Below are 18,621 nucleotides of genomic sequence, written 5' to 3'. Positions count from 1 at the left end.
AGTTGTAAGGGTGGTGGTGTCTTAGTCCAGTGACTGTAGAGAAAACATCAGTGGCACCTTCCCCCTTGTGTGTGCACACAGAGAAAGGCATGTGAGAGGACTATCACACATAAACCAAGAGAGGCCTCACCAAAAGCCAACCTTACTGGTACATAAGTTTGGATTTCTAGCCTTCAGATCTAGGACAAAAAATAAAAATAACTTCTAAGCCACTGGGTCTTCTCAAAATAAGGAGACTAAGAAATAAAACACTAACGTGTTATAAATCAGTCAGACTTTGACATTCTGAAGCCAATGGAATGAATCACATACAAAAGGCCACATACCATATGAGTCCATCACATGAGGTAGCTAGAACCCAGGCATCTACAGAGATAGAAGGTCAATCAGTGGATGCTAGTGGATGGTGCTTAAGGAAAATCTGGTAGAGAGAGAAACTCTTGTGTACTGTATGGATGCAGCATCTGTCAATAAAAAAACCAATGGCCTGTAGGAAAGAGTGACTAGTAGGTGGGACATCCAGGAGGCAGAGCAGAATCTGGGAGAGAGCTAAGTGCCAGCTGGTGGTAAGAGGAGGCGAGAAGGGGGTAGGGCTTACAGGACGGAGGGGTGGATTTGCCTGGCAACATGGAAGACAGGAATATGGGAACTAAGCAGAGGAAACCAGCCACGTGGCAGAACTTAGAATAAATGGGATATTAAGTTATGAGCAAGTCAGAGAACGAACTGAAGCTTATGGCCGAGGTGTCTGTAAATATACTTTGAGTCTCAGAGTCATTATTCTGGGGACTTGGGGCCAGGAGGAAAAAGTCACATCTGGAGCGACAGCAAGTTGTCATGCCTTTCAGAGTGATAAAATGTTCTATGGTTACTGTGGTCATGGTCACTTAACCGAGAAGAGTCAAAAAATAAAAATAAAAAGAAAGAAAGGAAGAAAGAAAGAGAGAGAGAGAAGGAAAAAAGAAGAAAGAAAGAAAGAAAGAAAGAAAGAAAGAAAGAAAGAAAGAAAGAAAGAAAGAAAGAAAGAAAGAAAGAAAGAAAGAGAAAGAAAGGAAAAAAGAAAGAAAAAGAACAAAAAGAAAACCATTGGATTTGTACTTTAAATAAGTGAAGTATGTGGTGTGTAAGTTATATTGCAAACAACAACATCAACAACAACTCTTGTTTGAGAAAGACTGAGGAGGCCAGGCGGGAGGCCAACAGAGACCAAGATTGAGACAACAACAGAGATACGGGGAGGCAGGTGGATGAGCAGTAGGTTGGCCCTTCCCAGCCCAAGAGACGATGACTAGAACGTATGTTAGTGCACACCGCAGTTGCCCGTGCCGGTAATGCTCCACCAAAGGGAAAAGGAGAAACATCAGAGGGAAACTGAGGATGGACGTGTCCCGGTCCTGCCAAGCCCTCCTCAGACACAGGGTACAGGCTGATGGTAAAATGGGCTGTGTGGACCCAGAGCTAGGGAGCAAAAAAGAAAGGGGACTCTTAGCCCAATCTGGTCATGCCAGGCAATGGGGTCCCCATGGAAGAGGAAGGGGAGAAGGAGCGGAGGAGCAGAGGAGGGAAAGGGGGAGGAGGGGGAGGAGGGAGGGGGGGAGGAAGACTCAGGTGGGTACTGCTTGTGATGATTCATAGATATACATGCAGGCACAACACTCATACACATAAAATAAAAATAAGTTTGAAAATTTTTTGAGACAGGGTCTCATGGTGTAGCCTTGGCTGGCTGGGAATTTGCTACGCAGATCTTGCAGTCTAGCCTTCAAGTCAAGGGATCCAGCTGCCTCTGCTTTTAGTGCTAGGACTAAAGGCATGTGTCACCACCCAGCTAAATAAATAGATCTTTAAGAAGAACGGGTGAAAAGGGGAATTCTTATCAATAGTTATGGTTCACTAGCACTTTTTAAATATCTAGGCCAGAAAGGAAAATAAATGAGAGTTATTTATTGTATGGGGGGGGGGGGGGGGTGTGTGTGTGTGTGTGTGTGTGTGTGTGTGTGTGTGTGTGTTGTGTGTGTGTGTGTGTGTGTGTGTGTGTATGTGTATGTTGTTGTTGTTGTTAGTACTGGGAGCTGTGAACAGTATAAAGTTTTAAGATAAAGAACACCGAAAAATAAGAAATAATCTACAAGACCAAATAATATGCACTGTTTTTAAATTGAGATTGTAATCTTAAGTTTAACATCTTCTGATGACTTAAATGAGTGGCATACATTCTGGTATAAGGGATGGAGAGATGGCTCAGCAGTTAAGAGCACTGGCTATTCTTCCAGAGGAGCCAGGTTCAATTCCTAGCTCTTACATGGCAGATTGGAGCTGTCTATAACTCCAGTCCCACCCTATCTGACACCCTCTTCTGACCTGTATGATCACAGGGCATGCAGGTGACACAGGCAAAATACATAAGACTAAATAATTAAAAACAAATAAATAAGTCATGTATGGAGTTCTTGAGTAAACAGGATTCAATGCCTACGTCTGCATTTTTGTTAGGTCTAAACATCAGCTAAGGTGATCTGGTTTAAAGCAGAGGTTCGCAAATATCACGTGGCTTATTTCCTACTGTACCAGAGCAAAACAATGGCTGGGAGATAAATGGACCAAAACCTTTCTATCAGAGATGGGAACTGCAAGTTGTGAGAATGAGCACAAGACCAAACAGAAGAAAACAGCCATTGGCGGGCTCAGTGATATAAGCACTGCAAACAGCTCCACACAAACAGAAGGAAAGACAGGCTGAACGGAAGTAAGGTGACCTTGTGTTAGCCAGGGATCACACGATCCTAGATCTGCCCAGGGCATCAAGCTGCCAGCCATTGCATTACAAACAGGGATGATGAGTCCCACTCCGATCTCATTCAAGTTGGTGCTTTTCAGGACTGACTGCTGCAAGTCCAAAGGCACGGAAAGATGTGGAGTGGATTCTGCGGACCCATCTGTTCCTGCTCAGCAGCGCTGGCAGTTCAGGACAGGAGAGGCATGAACTCAGCTCCTGCATTTGCTAAGGAAAGTACCCAAACATTATGCGGGCGAGAACAATGAAAGACCTCTCCCCCACCCCCCCAACCCCCACCCCCAGCTTAGATTTAAGAGCACAATTTTCCTTAAAGCCTTTACAAGCACACACTCATTTTACAAGACTGATCAGACTGGAAATGCTGTGGCCACCAACACTAACTTCAGTGAAGCAGAAAGGAAGACCACAGCGGCCAGCTTAAGTGGGTAATACCTGGGGCTTTTAAATTCTTTCCAGTGAAAGTTGCTTTCAAACAAGAGCTGCTACATTTCAAGCGGCAACATTGAAACTCAAAGCCAACAATAGTCACAGGGTATTTTCAGGGTATTAAGCACTTTCTACACTCAAACCTCAAACAAGAAAGAGAAGAGACAGACACTTACTGAGCCAGGCACTCCAAGTATTCTGGAACATGAAACACAGGTAAAGGTTCCTGACTGCCTGAGGGGAGGAGGAGGAGGAGGAGGAGGGGGAGGGGGAGGAGGAGGGGGAGGAGGGAGGGAGGGAGATTGCTGCAGTGAAGAGACATCTGGGATTGCTGCAGAGGAAGCACTCACTGACCTTCATCCTGGGAAGCCAGGTGAGCAGAGACATCAGCCCAAGGGCAGGCCAGAAAAAATAATAATAATAATAAAATCACAGAGCATGGAGCCGCTCCTGGAGGCACAGGATGCCCAGTTCCCAGGTTCTGACCACCACCTCCAGCCCTGCCAAGCCCCAGCATGAGAGGACACAGATGCCCAGAGGATTAGTACAAATGAACCCCAAGTTCATCCCACACAACCACGTGTGAACGATCACAGAGAACTCGGGGAAATCTTCCAGCACGAAACAGAATGAAACCAACAACAAAGAAGAGTGCCCTGGAGACAAGGGGACACCAGCATCCTTTAAAAGTCACATCCTTCATTACAAGAAGATGCTGTCATGATAACATTAAGGAGGATGTGCTAGGAGCAAGGCTGGATGACCCAGAAAGCATTCTTAGAAACTATCAATTGGGGGAGGGGGGTGGAGAGATGGCTCAGCGGTTAAGAGCACTGACTGCTCTTCAAGAGGTCCTGAGTTCAAATCCCAGCAACCACATGGTGGCTCACAACCATCTGTAATAGGATCCCGATTCCCTCTTCTGGTGTGTGTCTGAAGACAGCTACAGTGTATTCATATAAATAAATAAATAAATAAATAAATAGGCAGGCAATGGTCCACACCAAATTAAAAAGAAATGCAGGGAGAGAGATAGGGTGGAGGAAGAGAGGAATGGAGGGCACGGGGAGGGAAAGGGAGGGAAGGAGAGGTGGACAAAGAGGCAAGGATGGAGAGACTGAAATAAATGGCAATAACACAGCTTGACTGACCAGCAGTGAGGAGACCCAAGTCTGTACTGAACTAATGCTTAGCAAGACCCAAGTCTGTACTGAACTAATGCTTAGCAAGACGACCTCTCTCTGTGTATATAGATGTATACACACACACACACACACACACACACACACACACCTGGAAATCTCAAAAACAGCAATGAAAAGAGATGGTTATAAAATGCATGGGGGGGTTATAACTGTCATCCACATTCTTTTCATCAGATTGCATAATAATTTCTCGTGATCAGCAACAGACGTTGTTACTTAAACAAAAGTTGCTTTTAGCCGTGAACATTACTTTTAATGTAGTGAATGAAAACTAAGAACAGAAATGCAAAACTCTGCCGTGTAGCTTCGTGTAGCTTTCTCTTCTCTGCCTCTCTCAGTCTCTCTCTGTCTCTCTGTTTCTGTCTCTCTCTCTGGAAATTAATTACTGAGGATGCACTTAAACAGCCAAACCATTGTTTTGAGGCCTCTGGTAGGGATGCAACTGAGAACTACAGAGAACAAAACACCTCCAGTCCCAACATCAAAAGGAAAGAGTAAGACCCACAGCCATCTACAAAGGCACACACCCAGGAACCTAAGATTCCCCCCTGACCCCCACCTTTCAAAGGTCTTAGTATTGACACCATGGAGACGAACCTTCAACACCTGGACTTCAGGGGCTTGTCAAGCTCCCAAACTATAGCACATCTGTCCCCTTGGACTCTATGAAAGCCCCAAGAAAAGGCACTGTGCTGAGGGCTCACGCGTACTCACAAACATCTCGGGGCTCCATAGTAACTCACCACCAGAAAAAGGTGTATTAGAGCCTCTAGAACATCCGTCCTCTTTTATAAGGCAATAACAATTATAGATGGGTTAACTAATCGCGTAGATTTTGTAACACAGGTGAACTGGGGCTGTCATTCCTGATGCTTGGCTTTTCTTCATATTCTTCCCCTTCCCAGTCTATTCTGAAGCGACCTTGGCCCACAGGGTCAGGAGGCTAATTATACATATAGATTTAACTATAGTAGGGGGTACTCATGTACCAGTTAAAAATTATTCATCCGTATGTTCTGGAAGACATTAGCAATTGAACTGGCAGGGTGGGGAGCACAGAGGCTTTTCCCAGTGGGAGTGGACATCAGTCAACCTGTTGAGCTCTGGGAAGGACCAGGAGACTCGATTCCCCCTGTTGGACTGCTTGAGCCAGGGATGGGTCTTTCCCTGTGCTTGGACCATCAGCTTCCCTGAATCTCCACCCTGAAGACAGCCATCATCACAGTGATGCTCAGTCTCCATAATTTCCTAGGTTTCAGTGTGACTGAGGCCCTGAAGAAGGATCAAGAGATGGAAGAGGGCTCGTAGGCAACAAGGAGACACTGAGACTGGATGCAGTGGCAGGAACATCTGCAAGTCAGAGGACACAGACTGGAACCTGGCTCTGAGCTAGACTCGGGAGGACTGTCAGCCATAGTGTGATAGAAAGAGCCACTACTTCCTAATAAGTCTTTTCTTTCTCATTGGTTCTGAGTCTCAGAAACCTTAGCAAAGGCTGGGCTTTAGTAAAATTACCTGCAAGGCCTCTCCTGTTCTCCATCCCTACCTCTGCCCTCGTCTTGGCTGGGCTCTCCTTGATAGCATCCTAAAAGAGCGTCCCGAAGAGGACCCCTTGTCTTACCCCTTCTTGCCAACCCATCTACTCTTGTTCTTCCAACTTCCATCCAATCTCACCTTCTAAAAAAAAAAAACAAGTATGATCTTGTCTGTCCTTACTTCAAACCATTTGGGGACACAATCTTGCTTTTGAGGCAAAAGGCTGAGTCCTTACCACAGTTTGGATCTCCCCAGTTTTCTCCAGTCTTGTTCTCTTCCTGCCCCAGTGGTTGACACTGAAGCCACAAAAGCCTTCATGTGAGCCATCCCTTGGGTCTGGACCACACTCTCTTCCACTTGTGTCATGTCCTCATCCCTCATACCATACCTCAGACCTATGACATTCTCTCTCTCTCTCTCTCTCTCTCTCTCTCTCTCTCTCTCTCTCTCTCACACACACACACACACACACACACACACACACACACACACACTCATGCTGGCACATACACATAAGAATAAATGAATAACAAAATATTTAAAGATACCAAAGGAAAAGCTAAGGGGAGTCCTTGCCCTGTGTATATAAGGCCCCCGGGTCAATCTCCTGGAAAAGAGAAATAAAAAGATGCCAAAGAAACTGCAATTAGGCCATGCTCCCTTCTACCATCACATGGGTGTTTCCCATCTGATTCAACCCACATTGCAGATACCACAGTGAAGCAGAATTTCGGTGTCAATAAATTGCTCTCTTAACCCAGGAACCAGCACCCTGCCCACTCCTCTCATTCCTTTTTTTACTCGATTCCCCTCTCATTTGCATTAGAAGAGTCATTGCCTTTGCCTCATATCCCAAGATGCATCCTTCTGCACGTGGCCATGTTCCCATCATTCGCCAGTCCCCTGGGGATGATTAGCGCCAAGTTCTCTCCCAGTGCCTCCCTCTCTTTCCTATTTCAGATCATTTGCAATAAGCATCTCCTCCCACACTCTGAAATGCAGCCTAGCCCACCCCCGCCTCCAGCTAGCACTCCTGGTTCTTTTCTGAATTTGCTAGTATTTAAAAATCATTCTCTTCTGTTCCTCACTTTTCATTCATGCATCACCCTGCTAATATGTGACTTCCACCCCTGCGTTTGACTAAAAGTGTTCCCTCAAAACTAGGTCACCAACTGCTGCCTAATTTCCAGTCTCAACAGTCTCTTGGCATTTTTTTGCTTAGCCTGCCTCCTACGAGACCCCATTGGTCAGTTCCTCCTTCTAGTCCCGCCTCCTATGAAACTGCGATGGTCACTTCCGTGTTGGTCACTTCCTTCTTCAGACGCTCTGCTGAAGACCCCCACCCTGCCCTCTCATGGTGTCTCCTTGGCCCCTCCCCTAGGGCTGTCTCCCGCTGACTTCCTGGTTCCGGTGCCTCTGAAATGGGTCACCCTCATTTCTTGCCCACCTCCTCGATTTTCCTTGTCTCTTTTTCCCCTGAGTCCGTTCATCCTTTCTCACTGCCTCAGTACACATCCACGGGGCAGTCGCCCCACATTGAATCCTCACCTAAGGTTTCTCTGTAGCCACAATTACTCGTTTTAGAAATTTCTGTCTCATGTCCAGAGGAACTTCGAATTCCCATGTGTGAGTGAACTGTCCGCTATCACCACCAATGCGGTCACCAGGATCCCTCTAGAGCTGGAGTCCCTATAAAGGAACTGGATCGTTCCACTCCTACCGATGGCCCCTCTCTTTCCATCTTTACACCTTCCCAACCTGATAAACCCCTATGTATCCTTCAAAATGCAGCACAACTCACCCTGTCTACAGCTTCCCTCCCGACCCGCCCTCCCTGCTCACACGGGCAAGCCTGCAGTCCGTTCTCAACAGGTCACTATCAAACACCTACCACATCTATGGCAATTGCTAATTTTTCTCATCCCTTTTGCCGGGCGTGGTGGCGCACGCCTTTAATCCCAGCACTCGGGAGGCAGAGGCAGGCGGATTTCTGAGTTCGAGGCCAGCCTGGTCTACAAANAAAAAAAAAAAAAAAAATTTTTTTTCTTTGTATCCCACAATGTCCAGAACTGTATCATTTGTGTACCTGAACACAGACTAGCACCCAGCCTATAAATAGGTTTCAGGGAAACAAGAACAGGGCTGGCCACCTCAAAGGTTCTCAAGAAACAGTGGCCATTCAGCCAATTACAGCCCAGGGAGCAGCCGCTGGTCTTGGCAGACAGTCTGGTTTTGTCTGTCTGTACTTCACACTTGCAGAGTCGAGTAACTTCGGCTGAACTGGAAAGCTAACATATTTAACTCCCAGCCCTTGACCGGTCCGCCCTAGTTCAAAAGTTCCCAAAAGCTCATCAGTTCTTGGTGACCAAGGAGGAACACCAAGAACGGCTGCAGGGTAGCCATAAGCCATCAACTCAACAGATACGGAGCTTCCTCCTGTGTCTTTGAAAATGGTATTTCTAACTCATTCTTTGAAAAAATGTCAAGCACGTATACAATATATTTTGATGACATCCATCCCCTGCTACCTCCCTTCAACTCTCTGCCAAGACCCACCAACACGCTTTTCCTATATAAAAATTATTATTAAGAATGGATTGAGTCAATTGGTGCTGTGTATACAAGCATAGGTGTGGGCTACCCACTGGGGCAACCCACCAGTAGTCATAGACCCAAAATAAAAGGGCACCTCCCCTCTCAGCAGCCATCAGTGGCTAAGAGCCCCATAGCTATTAGTGGAGACACCATAGCCAAGTGGCATGTAGATAGTGTCAATGAAGTAACCCAGGAGTTGCTGTGATCATGGTGCCTCTTCAGAGCATTAGAAACACAAACTAAGACAGACACTGAAAAACACTCCCCGCCCTCACACTAACTTGTGCAGAGCAGACTCTCAACTCAAAGCTACAGTGTTCACAAAGGCAAGGTGTCCAGGCTAGGTGAACAGAAAGATGCTGCATCAGCTAAGAGTGCTGGCTCCTCTTGCAAAGGACCAAGGTTCCGTTCCCAGCTCCCAGTGACCTCACAACCATCTGCAACTCCAGTTCCAGGAGATCTGACGCCCTCTGCTGGCCGCTGAGGCACGGACATACATGCAGGTGAAACACTCATAGGCATAAAACATAATGTGAAAAATGAAGTGTGGCGTCATAAAATCTGGAAAATATGAAAAGTATAAATAACATATTCATATTCTTATATGAGAGCTCTCATATTATGCTGTCAGGAGAGAGCAGCTTCCTCAGACCTCCCGTACCACGGCCTGTGTTCACAACAGAGGATCCTGGCAAGTCTCTAATCCCTCAAGGTTTCTAATTCCTCACCAACAGACAAAGCAACAACAAAAACCCCTTAAAGTCAGCCTGGCCCTGTAATTTCCTCACTACCCGGCTCCAGCTTACCTATCTGGTTTTGTTTTGGGTGACACCCAGTTCCCTTCCCCCAACACTCCCCTCCCACCTACAGAAATGGCCTGATTCTTGAGAAACTCCAACTCCCTTCTTACACGGGCCTTCACATTGCACTGAGTCCATCCTATGAAGTCATTCAGGCCATGCCCCAGTTCCTCCAGGAAGCCTTTCCATGGGTACCAGTCAGGATAAGCTGTCCCCATCCGGTTCCCTGCTTTAAATGCTGTGCCACAACACACACACACACACACACACACTGCTCCGCACAGACCCAGTGCTGGGAGCAGCTCCCTGACAGATTCTGTGGGCACCCTCATCTTCCCTAGTATCCAGCTGGGCTCAGATCTGCGGAGGCTGAGGAAGTCCCTGCTGTCATCAGAAGAAACCCCTGCAGAGCTCCTCCACAGCTTCCAAACGCACCCTGGCTTTCTTATGCCAAGCAGAAGATTCAAAAAATGCTCATTTGTCTCAGTATTATCTTGGGAGAGAGAAATAACATTTTCATTTTAGACTTCTTCTCAGAGATACTGGGCACGGGCCTATATTATGCTAAATTGGTAGCGGCAGCTGGACAGAGCTGGTTTAAAATATTCTAATTCCATTTATTTGCTTTTCAAAACACGTTAATAATTTCCCCATTTTAAAACTTGGTGAAATTTACTCTTTTTTTTTTTAAAGTCCCTGCAAGAAAGGCTGCAGGGGATGTCAAACTCCAAAATAAATTTTATTTTAATAATCAGAATCTATAGCACAGTTGTCTATATCTTGAGAGAAAGTTTTCCAATTTAGCTGATTCAATTTCTCTGGCTATTTATAGAATGAGGTTTTATCGTCCATCCTTCAGAAAGATTTTGCTTTCAACGCCTCAACTGCTCCTAACAGAAAATATTACATTCCATTCTAGCATTGCCTCACATAAAAGCACTATGCTTTCAGGGAAAAAAAAATATGTATTTCAAATACATTTACCATGCAGGCAAATTACATTTCGCCACACTGTACACTGGGTAGGCTAACAGGTTCTGCATGTTGGGGGCCATTAAAGATTTGTTTTTGAGGAAAGAATACAAAACATATAGAGCTTTAAAAAAAGACAGTGTTGAGAAGCAGGGTCTTCTCACGTTCCAGACATGGAGGATCTTATTAGTAACCTGCTCTACGGACAACCATGGCCCCCAGCGAGCAGGCTTCATGCTACGCGGAGGGCTGTGAAGAGCCCTGAGCTCTTGACTGTTCATGCGTCTTGAGTTTCACTCTCAGAAAACAGAGAAAGTTCAGTGGAGTTTTTGATTTTTGTATTTTGTTTGGTGTGTGTGTGTGTGTGTGTGTGTGTGTGTGTGTGTGTGTGTGTGTGTGTGTTTTCAAGACATGGTTTCTCTGTGTTGCCTGGTTGTCCTAGAATTCACTCTGTAGATCAGGCTGGCCTCAAACTCACAGAGATCCACTCGCCTTTGCCTCTCGAGTGCTGGGATTAAAGGCATGGGCCACCAGTCCTCAGCTCAAAAGTTAGGTTGTAAGCATCACTGTGGAGTCAGAAAAAGTTAGAGCCTCAAAAATATAAAACAAAATGAAATGGAAACAAAACAACAAAAACAAACAAACAGAAATGATTTATGAAGAAAAGAGAGCCCTTGGGTCCATTGATTCTTTATGTAGTCGCATCAAGATCTGTAAATCCTAGGACATTGCCTTAGCTATGAGACAAACTCTTGAAGGAGCTGCCTTGTGGGATGGTGTGGACTGACTGTGTGTCCACTTCTTTCAGGCCATCACAATCTACCTAATGCTGCCTGCAAAATCAGCCATGGGAAGCACTGGGGACCTCACCTGACTCATGTGGCGCTCACCAGGCTACTGGGCATTTAAGAGGCTTCCTATCTGAGCCGGGGTAAAATACAGCTAATGTGTTATAACTCACGGATCAAACCAATTCGTAGATTTTAGAACGCAAGGGCTCACTTGACATTGGAAATATGTAAGTGCTAGGTCACATCGAGAGGCATCCATCCTGCTCCTAGTTCCAGCTCTCTCTCTGCCAGTGCCATGCTGTTCAGACCCTTGTGTGGCCTCCTAAAACAGATCCGACAAGACCCAGGAGATGTGACAGAGAATCTGAATCTATAAGGGTATGAATGGCGGCTAAACGCAAAACCACATCCACGCACAGACATGTATCAAAGACGGCCTTCAAACATCAAAGGAAAATAAGCACCACGTGATAATCGGGACCTAGAAGCATAAACACAGATATCGGACCTCATATTCAATTCAGGAAAGCCACAGGACGCTAATAGCTTCTGTGATGACGTAAGGGACATCTTACCGGAGAACCATCAACAACATTGAGTCTGCCGTGAACAGATAGGAAACAAGAACCATCAAAATGTGGGCAAATACAAGCAATGGGTGTTTTCAGAAACTGCGCAAGAGCCCTTGCGGGGTCGTGACCCTCGAGGGAATAGAACAGGAGCAAAATCCACCTAAGAGCCCATTTCTAGACTGCAGCACTTAAAGGGGAGGAATGTGAACAGCGGAGGCACTCAGGTGAGGGCTTTGGATGCTCAAGACATCTTCTAGGTTGTATGAGGCGGGGNGGGGGCGGGGGGGGTGTCTTGAGGATGGGCCAAGAATATGCATCGGAGGCCCCAAAAAGCACTTAGATCAGTGGCTCTCAACCTGTGGGAATCAAGGGACTTTTCCACGGGGTTCCCCAAAGACCATCAGAAAACACAGATGTTTACAATTCATAACAGTAGCAAAATTACACACACAAAATAGCAATGAGAATGGCTTTACAGTTGGGGGGAGGTCATCACAACCTGAGGAACTGAATTAAAGTTCTTATGTTAGAAAGCCTGAGACACTCTTTTGGATGCTTATCATCAGTCTGAGGATATAAAGTAGAAAACCTTACAAGACCGAGGAAACCAAATTTTGAGATGTTGCAGTCAAGGAAAAAAAAATTCTCACAACTCACACATGCTTGAATTTATTCCATTTCACCAAAATAGCCCAAATGAAGAGACCGTATGGATAGACAATCACTCAGTACAGACTCCAAAAACGCACCTATGATATAGGTTATTTGACAGTCTGCTCTCCACCCTACAACAAGGAGATCTTGCTCAAACAAGAAAGACCTAGCCTGTGCCTTTCCAGCTCCAAGCCCCCCAACAGCCGCCTCTCACGGTAAGAGTCAAACCCCTGCAATGAGGCTTTATTTGACCCCAACTCCCCTGTCCCCATCCCATTCTTCAGCCACTCTCCTCTCCTTCCTGTCCTGGGCCTCCCAGTGGCCTTTGCGTTGGCTCCTCCCACTCCCTAGAAAGCAATACCTCAGGCTTCCACCAGGGTCCCCGTAGAGAGAATCTCTTATGGACTGTATGGATGAAACACCTGTCAATTAAAGCTGATTGGCCTGTAGCTGAGGCAGGAAGGTTTCTGGGGGAGAGCCAAACACAGGAGGATTGCCCCCTCTCCCACATATGTAACTAAGGACCAGGTAAATATGTCCGTGACAAAACTTACACTAGAATAATGGAATTATTGAATTATAAACCACTCAGAGAACAGCCAACGCTTTGGGCCTCGGTATTTTTGAAGATATTTGAGTCCCAGAGTCATTATTATTCCAGGAGCCTGAGACCAGGAGGAAAAGAAAAACTATTACATCATCTCCCTCCCTCATCTTCCCTGGGGATTGGCTTAAAGGAAGCTTTCTTGGGAAGGACTTTCTAATCCCTCTGTTTAAGGTGACAATGCCCTTCCTTCTTTTCCAAAGCCTTCCCTCCTTCCTCACTAATGTTTTCTTTTCTTCAATTATACTTATTGACTTCAACAGACCATGTAACTTACTGGCTCTTTTTTTTTAATCCCCATATTTTAAATTTAAGTCCGGGGGGCAGGGGCAAGGATATTTCTGTGTGTTGGTTTCTTTGTCCCCACACAGGAAGCTGTGCTGACAGCTCCCCCCACCCCCCCCAGAAACCATTGCCTACTGACTTACTTGAACCTGCGCTAAGCACAGGTAATTCTATTAAGATATACAGCTGCTGTGGGAATCACCAGTACAGAAGTTTATAAAAAAAAAAAAAAAAAATTAAGGCCATCAGCAACTCTCTGAGTACATGACAATTCATAAAGTAATAAATGGCAAAGAGATGAAAAAGTTTCTCTCCAACAATAATCACAATGCTTGTGGGCACAGTGACTCACATCTGCAAACCCAGCACTCCGGAGGCAGACACATGAGAAAGTCTGGTATGTATAGGGAGTTCTAGGCCGGTCAGAGCTATGTATGAGACTTGGCTCAAAAATAAAATAATAAAACCCAATGGTTTCAAGGAAATGGGACTTTCAAGAAACTCTAAGGCAAAAATAACAGCTAGCGATAAACTACCTAGAGAATTAGTTATCCTTAAACACACACAAATATAAGCTGGAGATGGTGCAGAGGTTAGGAGAAATTGTCTTCCAGTGGACAGGGTTGGATGCCTAGCATCCACATAACAACTTAGAAGGGTCTGGTTAACTCCAATTCCAGGGTATCTGATGCCCTCTTTTGGCCACAGTTGGTACTGCATGCAGGTGGTGCACATATAGTCAGTCAATCATACACATAAAATAAGGATACTTTTTTTTAAATGTTTAGATATACTTTTACATAACAATTAACTTCAAATCATTTATACTAAGAATAACATTTAGATTACTTTACACAAGAATGCAAATACTAGTACTATTTGAAATACTATAAAATAGACAGAATCCAGTTGGCAGTCATTATTCTTAGACAGTTGAGGACCCGGATCCTAGGGAATGGTAGTACCCACAGTGGGCTAGGTCTTTCCCAGATCAATTAACATAATGAAGACAATTTCCCATAGACATACCCACAGGCCAACCTTATCTAGACTCTCTTTCTCATTGAGATTCTCTCCCAGCAACAAAAACTACCCTTCAGGGCAAGGCTTCTGAGTCTACAGCAGTTTTAGAGAAGGGAGAAATTGGAAAAAGCCAGGAGGTGATGACAAGGGCCACGTTTTGTGACAGCAGTAGCAGGTGAATTCTCAAGGACATCTGTGTCTATGGACAGATGGAGGGGTAGGGAGTGGCTCCTCGTAAGGATTAGGGGCAGTCATAAGAACATAGTCACGATATTTCATACTTGATATTTAAATGCACAACAGAGAAAGAAAGTCATGGTTAGACTTAATTACCTGAAGGATCAGAACCGTAGAAACTGGCAGCTGTTGTTAGTGATCCGGGCGGATGGATGGCACTCGCTGAGGACCTCTGGCTTGCGATCAGAATCCTGCTCTTGGTCGATGGGAGACGGGACATTGCACCCAATCCCAGCTGAGGCTTAAGGAGCATGGCCGAACGATAGAAAGTGGGAGGGACTTCATAGTGGGTGTAGGGAGGAGAGCAAAATTCTTCCTTCCCAGGGTGGTCTGTGACCTAAGATGAGAGATCAGAGAGAGCTAATGACAGGCATGAGAGGAGATCCACGCTCCAACGATGAGCAGCAACCACAGGATTAGCTGCTAGCTCAGAGATCTGGTGCCACTCCCAGCCCAGGGGCCTCATCTCTACAACAGTGTGAGCTCTTTCGTCCCTGCCTGTGGTAAGACTCCAGAGGAGAAAAAAGATCTCACTTTCAGAATTTTTTTTTTAATTTCATTGTTAAAAATTGACAAAAAAAAAAAGCATTGAAATTTGAATGGCTACTTATTAAATAAATCATGTCAGGACTGGAGAAGGGCTCAGCAGTAAAGAGCAACTGCTGTTCTTGCAGAGGACTGGGGTTGGGTTCTCAGCACCCACCAAGGTGGTTCACAACCCTCTGTGACTCAGCTCCGGGGGGGTCTGGTGCCCTCTTCTGGCCCCCTCAGGTACTGCACACACATGGTGCACACACATACACACACACACACACAAACACACATGCAGGCAAAACACCCATACACATAAAATAAAAATAAATCTTAAAAATAAAATAAATAATGTTAATAAAAGAGAGAATTTATCAAATGTTCAAAAATGATCAAAAGTTTCATACCTATGGAGAAAATTTATCATTTTATGCTCACTAACCTTATAATAAGTAAATAAACTATCATTTCATATATGATCAATAGAACATCTAAAATAATTATTAGTAAGAAAAAAATGTCTGATCTGGAGAAAAAAAAAAAAAAAAAAAAAGAGAGAGAGAGAGAAATGAATAGAAAAAGTGTTGAAGGCCTGAACTGTGTGTTTATATAATTAGAACCAGGTCCTGGGGCCAGTGAGATGGCTCAGTGGGTAAAGGTGCTTGCGGTTAAGCCTGATGACCTGAGTTCAATACCAGGGATTCAGACAATGAAACAAGAGCACAGACTACTGCAAGTTGTCTTCACACACACATACACACACACACACACACACACTCACACTGAATTCTCTCAGGAATGTTTGGGTAGATTCCTCTGGGATAACAGACCAAAGGGTAAACAGACCTTAGTTCAGAGCATGTATCAGCAGTGTCTACACAGACATACATGTTAAATAAAGAAATTGTGTTTCCCTCCACCCATTCCCTCTGCTAAACAGCATAACATTACTGTTAATTTCTCCTGTACTTAACAGAATTAACAGAATATAATCTGTATAATCATATTTATGTATGTACATAAATATGTATATATGTAATCATATGTCTATATGTACATATGTGTAAGTATAATATAGAATGGAGTATATGCTGATATCTACACATCTGGGGCTTTGTGGTCCTGGGGATGGGGGTCTTGCACAAGCTAGGAAAGAGCTTTGCCCTGGCCTGCTCCCAGTTCACTGTTCCTTTATATTAAACAAGCAAAAAAGAGTGGTGTCGTCTATTTAAGTTATAATTAAAAAAAAAAAAAAACTAGCACTGGGGCAACATCTAGGTAGATACATCTATTAATTAATTCTGCTCTGAATCATAATTTCTTTTGTATGTCAAGCTGCTATGTGTTCAGATAGTATAAATATCTCCCAGTATCTTTTAAAAGGGGCTCTAAAGGCTTTAATCCAAGCTGTTGAATGCATAAACACTATTTTGATCCCCTTTTAATGTTCAAATAGATACAATGAATTTGTTTAAAACACATCACTGAAACAAAAGATTAGGCATTTAAACTTTCATTATAATCACACTGTGAAATATGCATGGCAGTTAGGCTGTACTCAGGGTAGGGCAAATCATATCCCCTTGAGAGAAGGTTCAACATCTGCGCTCTGATGAAATTTTTATCATCATCTATTGTCGTTCTACCCATCTCTGACTTCTCTCTTCTAGACCCTTCATTTTTAACATTATGGGGTGGCCAAATGTGTACATGCTCGTGAGGAAATCCATGCAAGGAAATTCACATAATTTCCGATCTCATAGGTAAGGCTTTTAGAACTGCAGTATGCTGATCTTATTCTTTGGAAATGAACAATTTTCAGAGCTCAAAGCCCACAAAACTCTGCCGTTCCACAGCAACTCTAATGATTTCAGCTTTGCTGAGTAACCTTTTTCAAAATGCAAACACCTGAAATGTACCAAGTCCTTGATTTCAAGATGGTGGCAATGCTACAGCAATGCTACAGCTGGGGACACTGTAAGAGGTGGGAACACTGTAAGAGGTGGGTCCACATGACACAAACACACCTCTCTGGATGAACCTTGAATGCTGCCCCCACCCAACTGGTTTTCGCTGCTGCCTGGTGCACACTAGGGTCCACAGCAGCCACAGGCTCTTCTCACAGCCAGCCACGCTGACTACGGGGCCCCAGCACGGTGCCGTGAGACTCTCTGAGACCACAAACTTCCTCTCTCTAGCATCCTTAGGATGTCAAAATTCTAGGGCACTGCTGTCTGGTATCTTGTCGAAGTGACAAAAAAAAAAAAATAACAAGCACAAATTCGTTTACAAGGTGAAAAGTATGCTTTTCATGTCTAGTTTATGCATTTTTAATTAAACAGGGGAATCCCGCTCATCTTTCATCTTTGTGACAAACAGAACAGGTTCTGTAGTTACAGAACAAGCATGTGTTGAGCTCCTTCTCCAATGGGGCATTTTTAGGGAAAACTCGGAGTCAACAAAAGACTCCTCAGATTTTAAATGCAGGCAGTCCTAAGATCAAATGATATATGCAAACAAATTCCTCCTGCCATGGCTCCCCACCTGCCCCGCCCTGCCCTGTTTTTACTAGGCTTCTTTTGCATGACTTTTCTCTGGGGAGATATAAAATTAATATATGCTCTCAAATGGGCACAGCGTCAAGAGCTCCCAAAATGACCCCCTTCAAGGGGCTGGAGAAATGGCTCAGGAGTTAAGAACACTGGCTGCTCTTCCATAGGACTTGGGTTTAGTTCCCAGCACCCTCATGGCAGCTCTTGACCATCTCCTTCAGTTCCAGGGATATGGCGCCACCTCCTGGCCTCCATGGATACAACATGTACATGGTGCATAGAACCACATACAGGCAAAACACACAAATTTAAATGGCTTCTTAAAGCTCATCTTGCTTGATGAGTAAAATAATCTTATTAGGGGTTACTCAGTTGCGGACAGCTGTATTTTCCTGAAGTCAGTAACGCTCCATCTATGAGACCACATGCTTTATGGCTTTAAGTCAGAATTGATAAAACAAAACTCAATTTGAAGCGCTAGCTGCTTTTTAAGTTGCAGTGCCAACTACAGGCTCAGACAGCAGGAAGCATAAACAAGGCCAGACTCTAAAGTCATTTACTGGTGTGTACCCCATCCCAGCCTTCGTAAGGATCCTGCTGGCTTTGACAAACACTGCTTAGCTCTAGGGGCAATGTCTTGATTTGTTGCACGCTGGCACAAAGAATAACTAACGGACAGCTTGCTACAAGATGGCACCAGTTTGACTCTCTGTTGCTTTGATGAAACAACCAAAACCAACTGGTGGAGGCAAGGATTTATTCACCTCAGGCTTCAAGGCCCCAGGCCATTGTCCAGGGAAGTCAGGACGGGAACCAGGAAAGCAGAAACTGATCCTGGAGGAACGCTGCTTACTGGCTGACTCCCCATGGTTTGCTCAGCCCGCTTTCTTATACACCCCAGGACCACTTGTCCAGGTGAAGCTCAAAATGTTAGCTGCTGCTACTGTCCTTACTGCAAACAAAAAGCCCGTGTCCAACATATTCATTCTCTCTCTCTCTCTCTCTCTCTCTCTCTCTCTCTCTCTCTCTCTCTCTCTCTCT

At 44.8% G+C, this 18,621-nt stretch overlaps 1 protein-coding gene across 2 annotated transcripts in view; it reads right to left on the bottom strand.

Annotated features, from left to right (window-relative positions):
• Mtus2 (microtubule associated scaffold protein 2) overlaps window positions 1–18,621 on the bottom strand; it is a 346,971-nt gene that overhangs the window by 207,114 nt on the left and 121,236 nt on the right. For both annotated transcript variants that reach the window (XM_029477860.1, XM_029477861.1), the window contains one exon: window positions 14,594–14,834. In XM_029477860.1, coding sequence (XP_029333720.1) covers window positions 14,594–14,834 — 241 coding nt within the window. The remainder of the gene's footprint in view (window positions 1–14,593; window positions 14,835–18,621) is intronic.

The sequence above is a fragment of the Mus caroli genome, chromosome 5, assembly GCF_900094665.2.
Source record: "Mus caroli chromosome 5, CAROLI_EIJ_v1.1, whole genome shotgun sequence".
Lineage (NCBI taxonomy): Eukaryota > Metazoa > Chordata > Mammalia > Rodentia > Muridae > Mus > Mus caroli.
The sequence above is the reverse complement of the archived record's forward strand: the minus strand, read 5'-3'. Positions and strand labels throughout refer to the sequence as shown.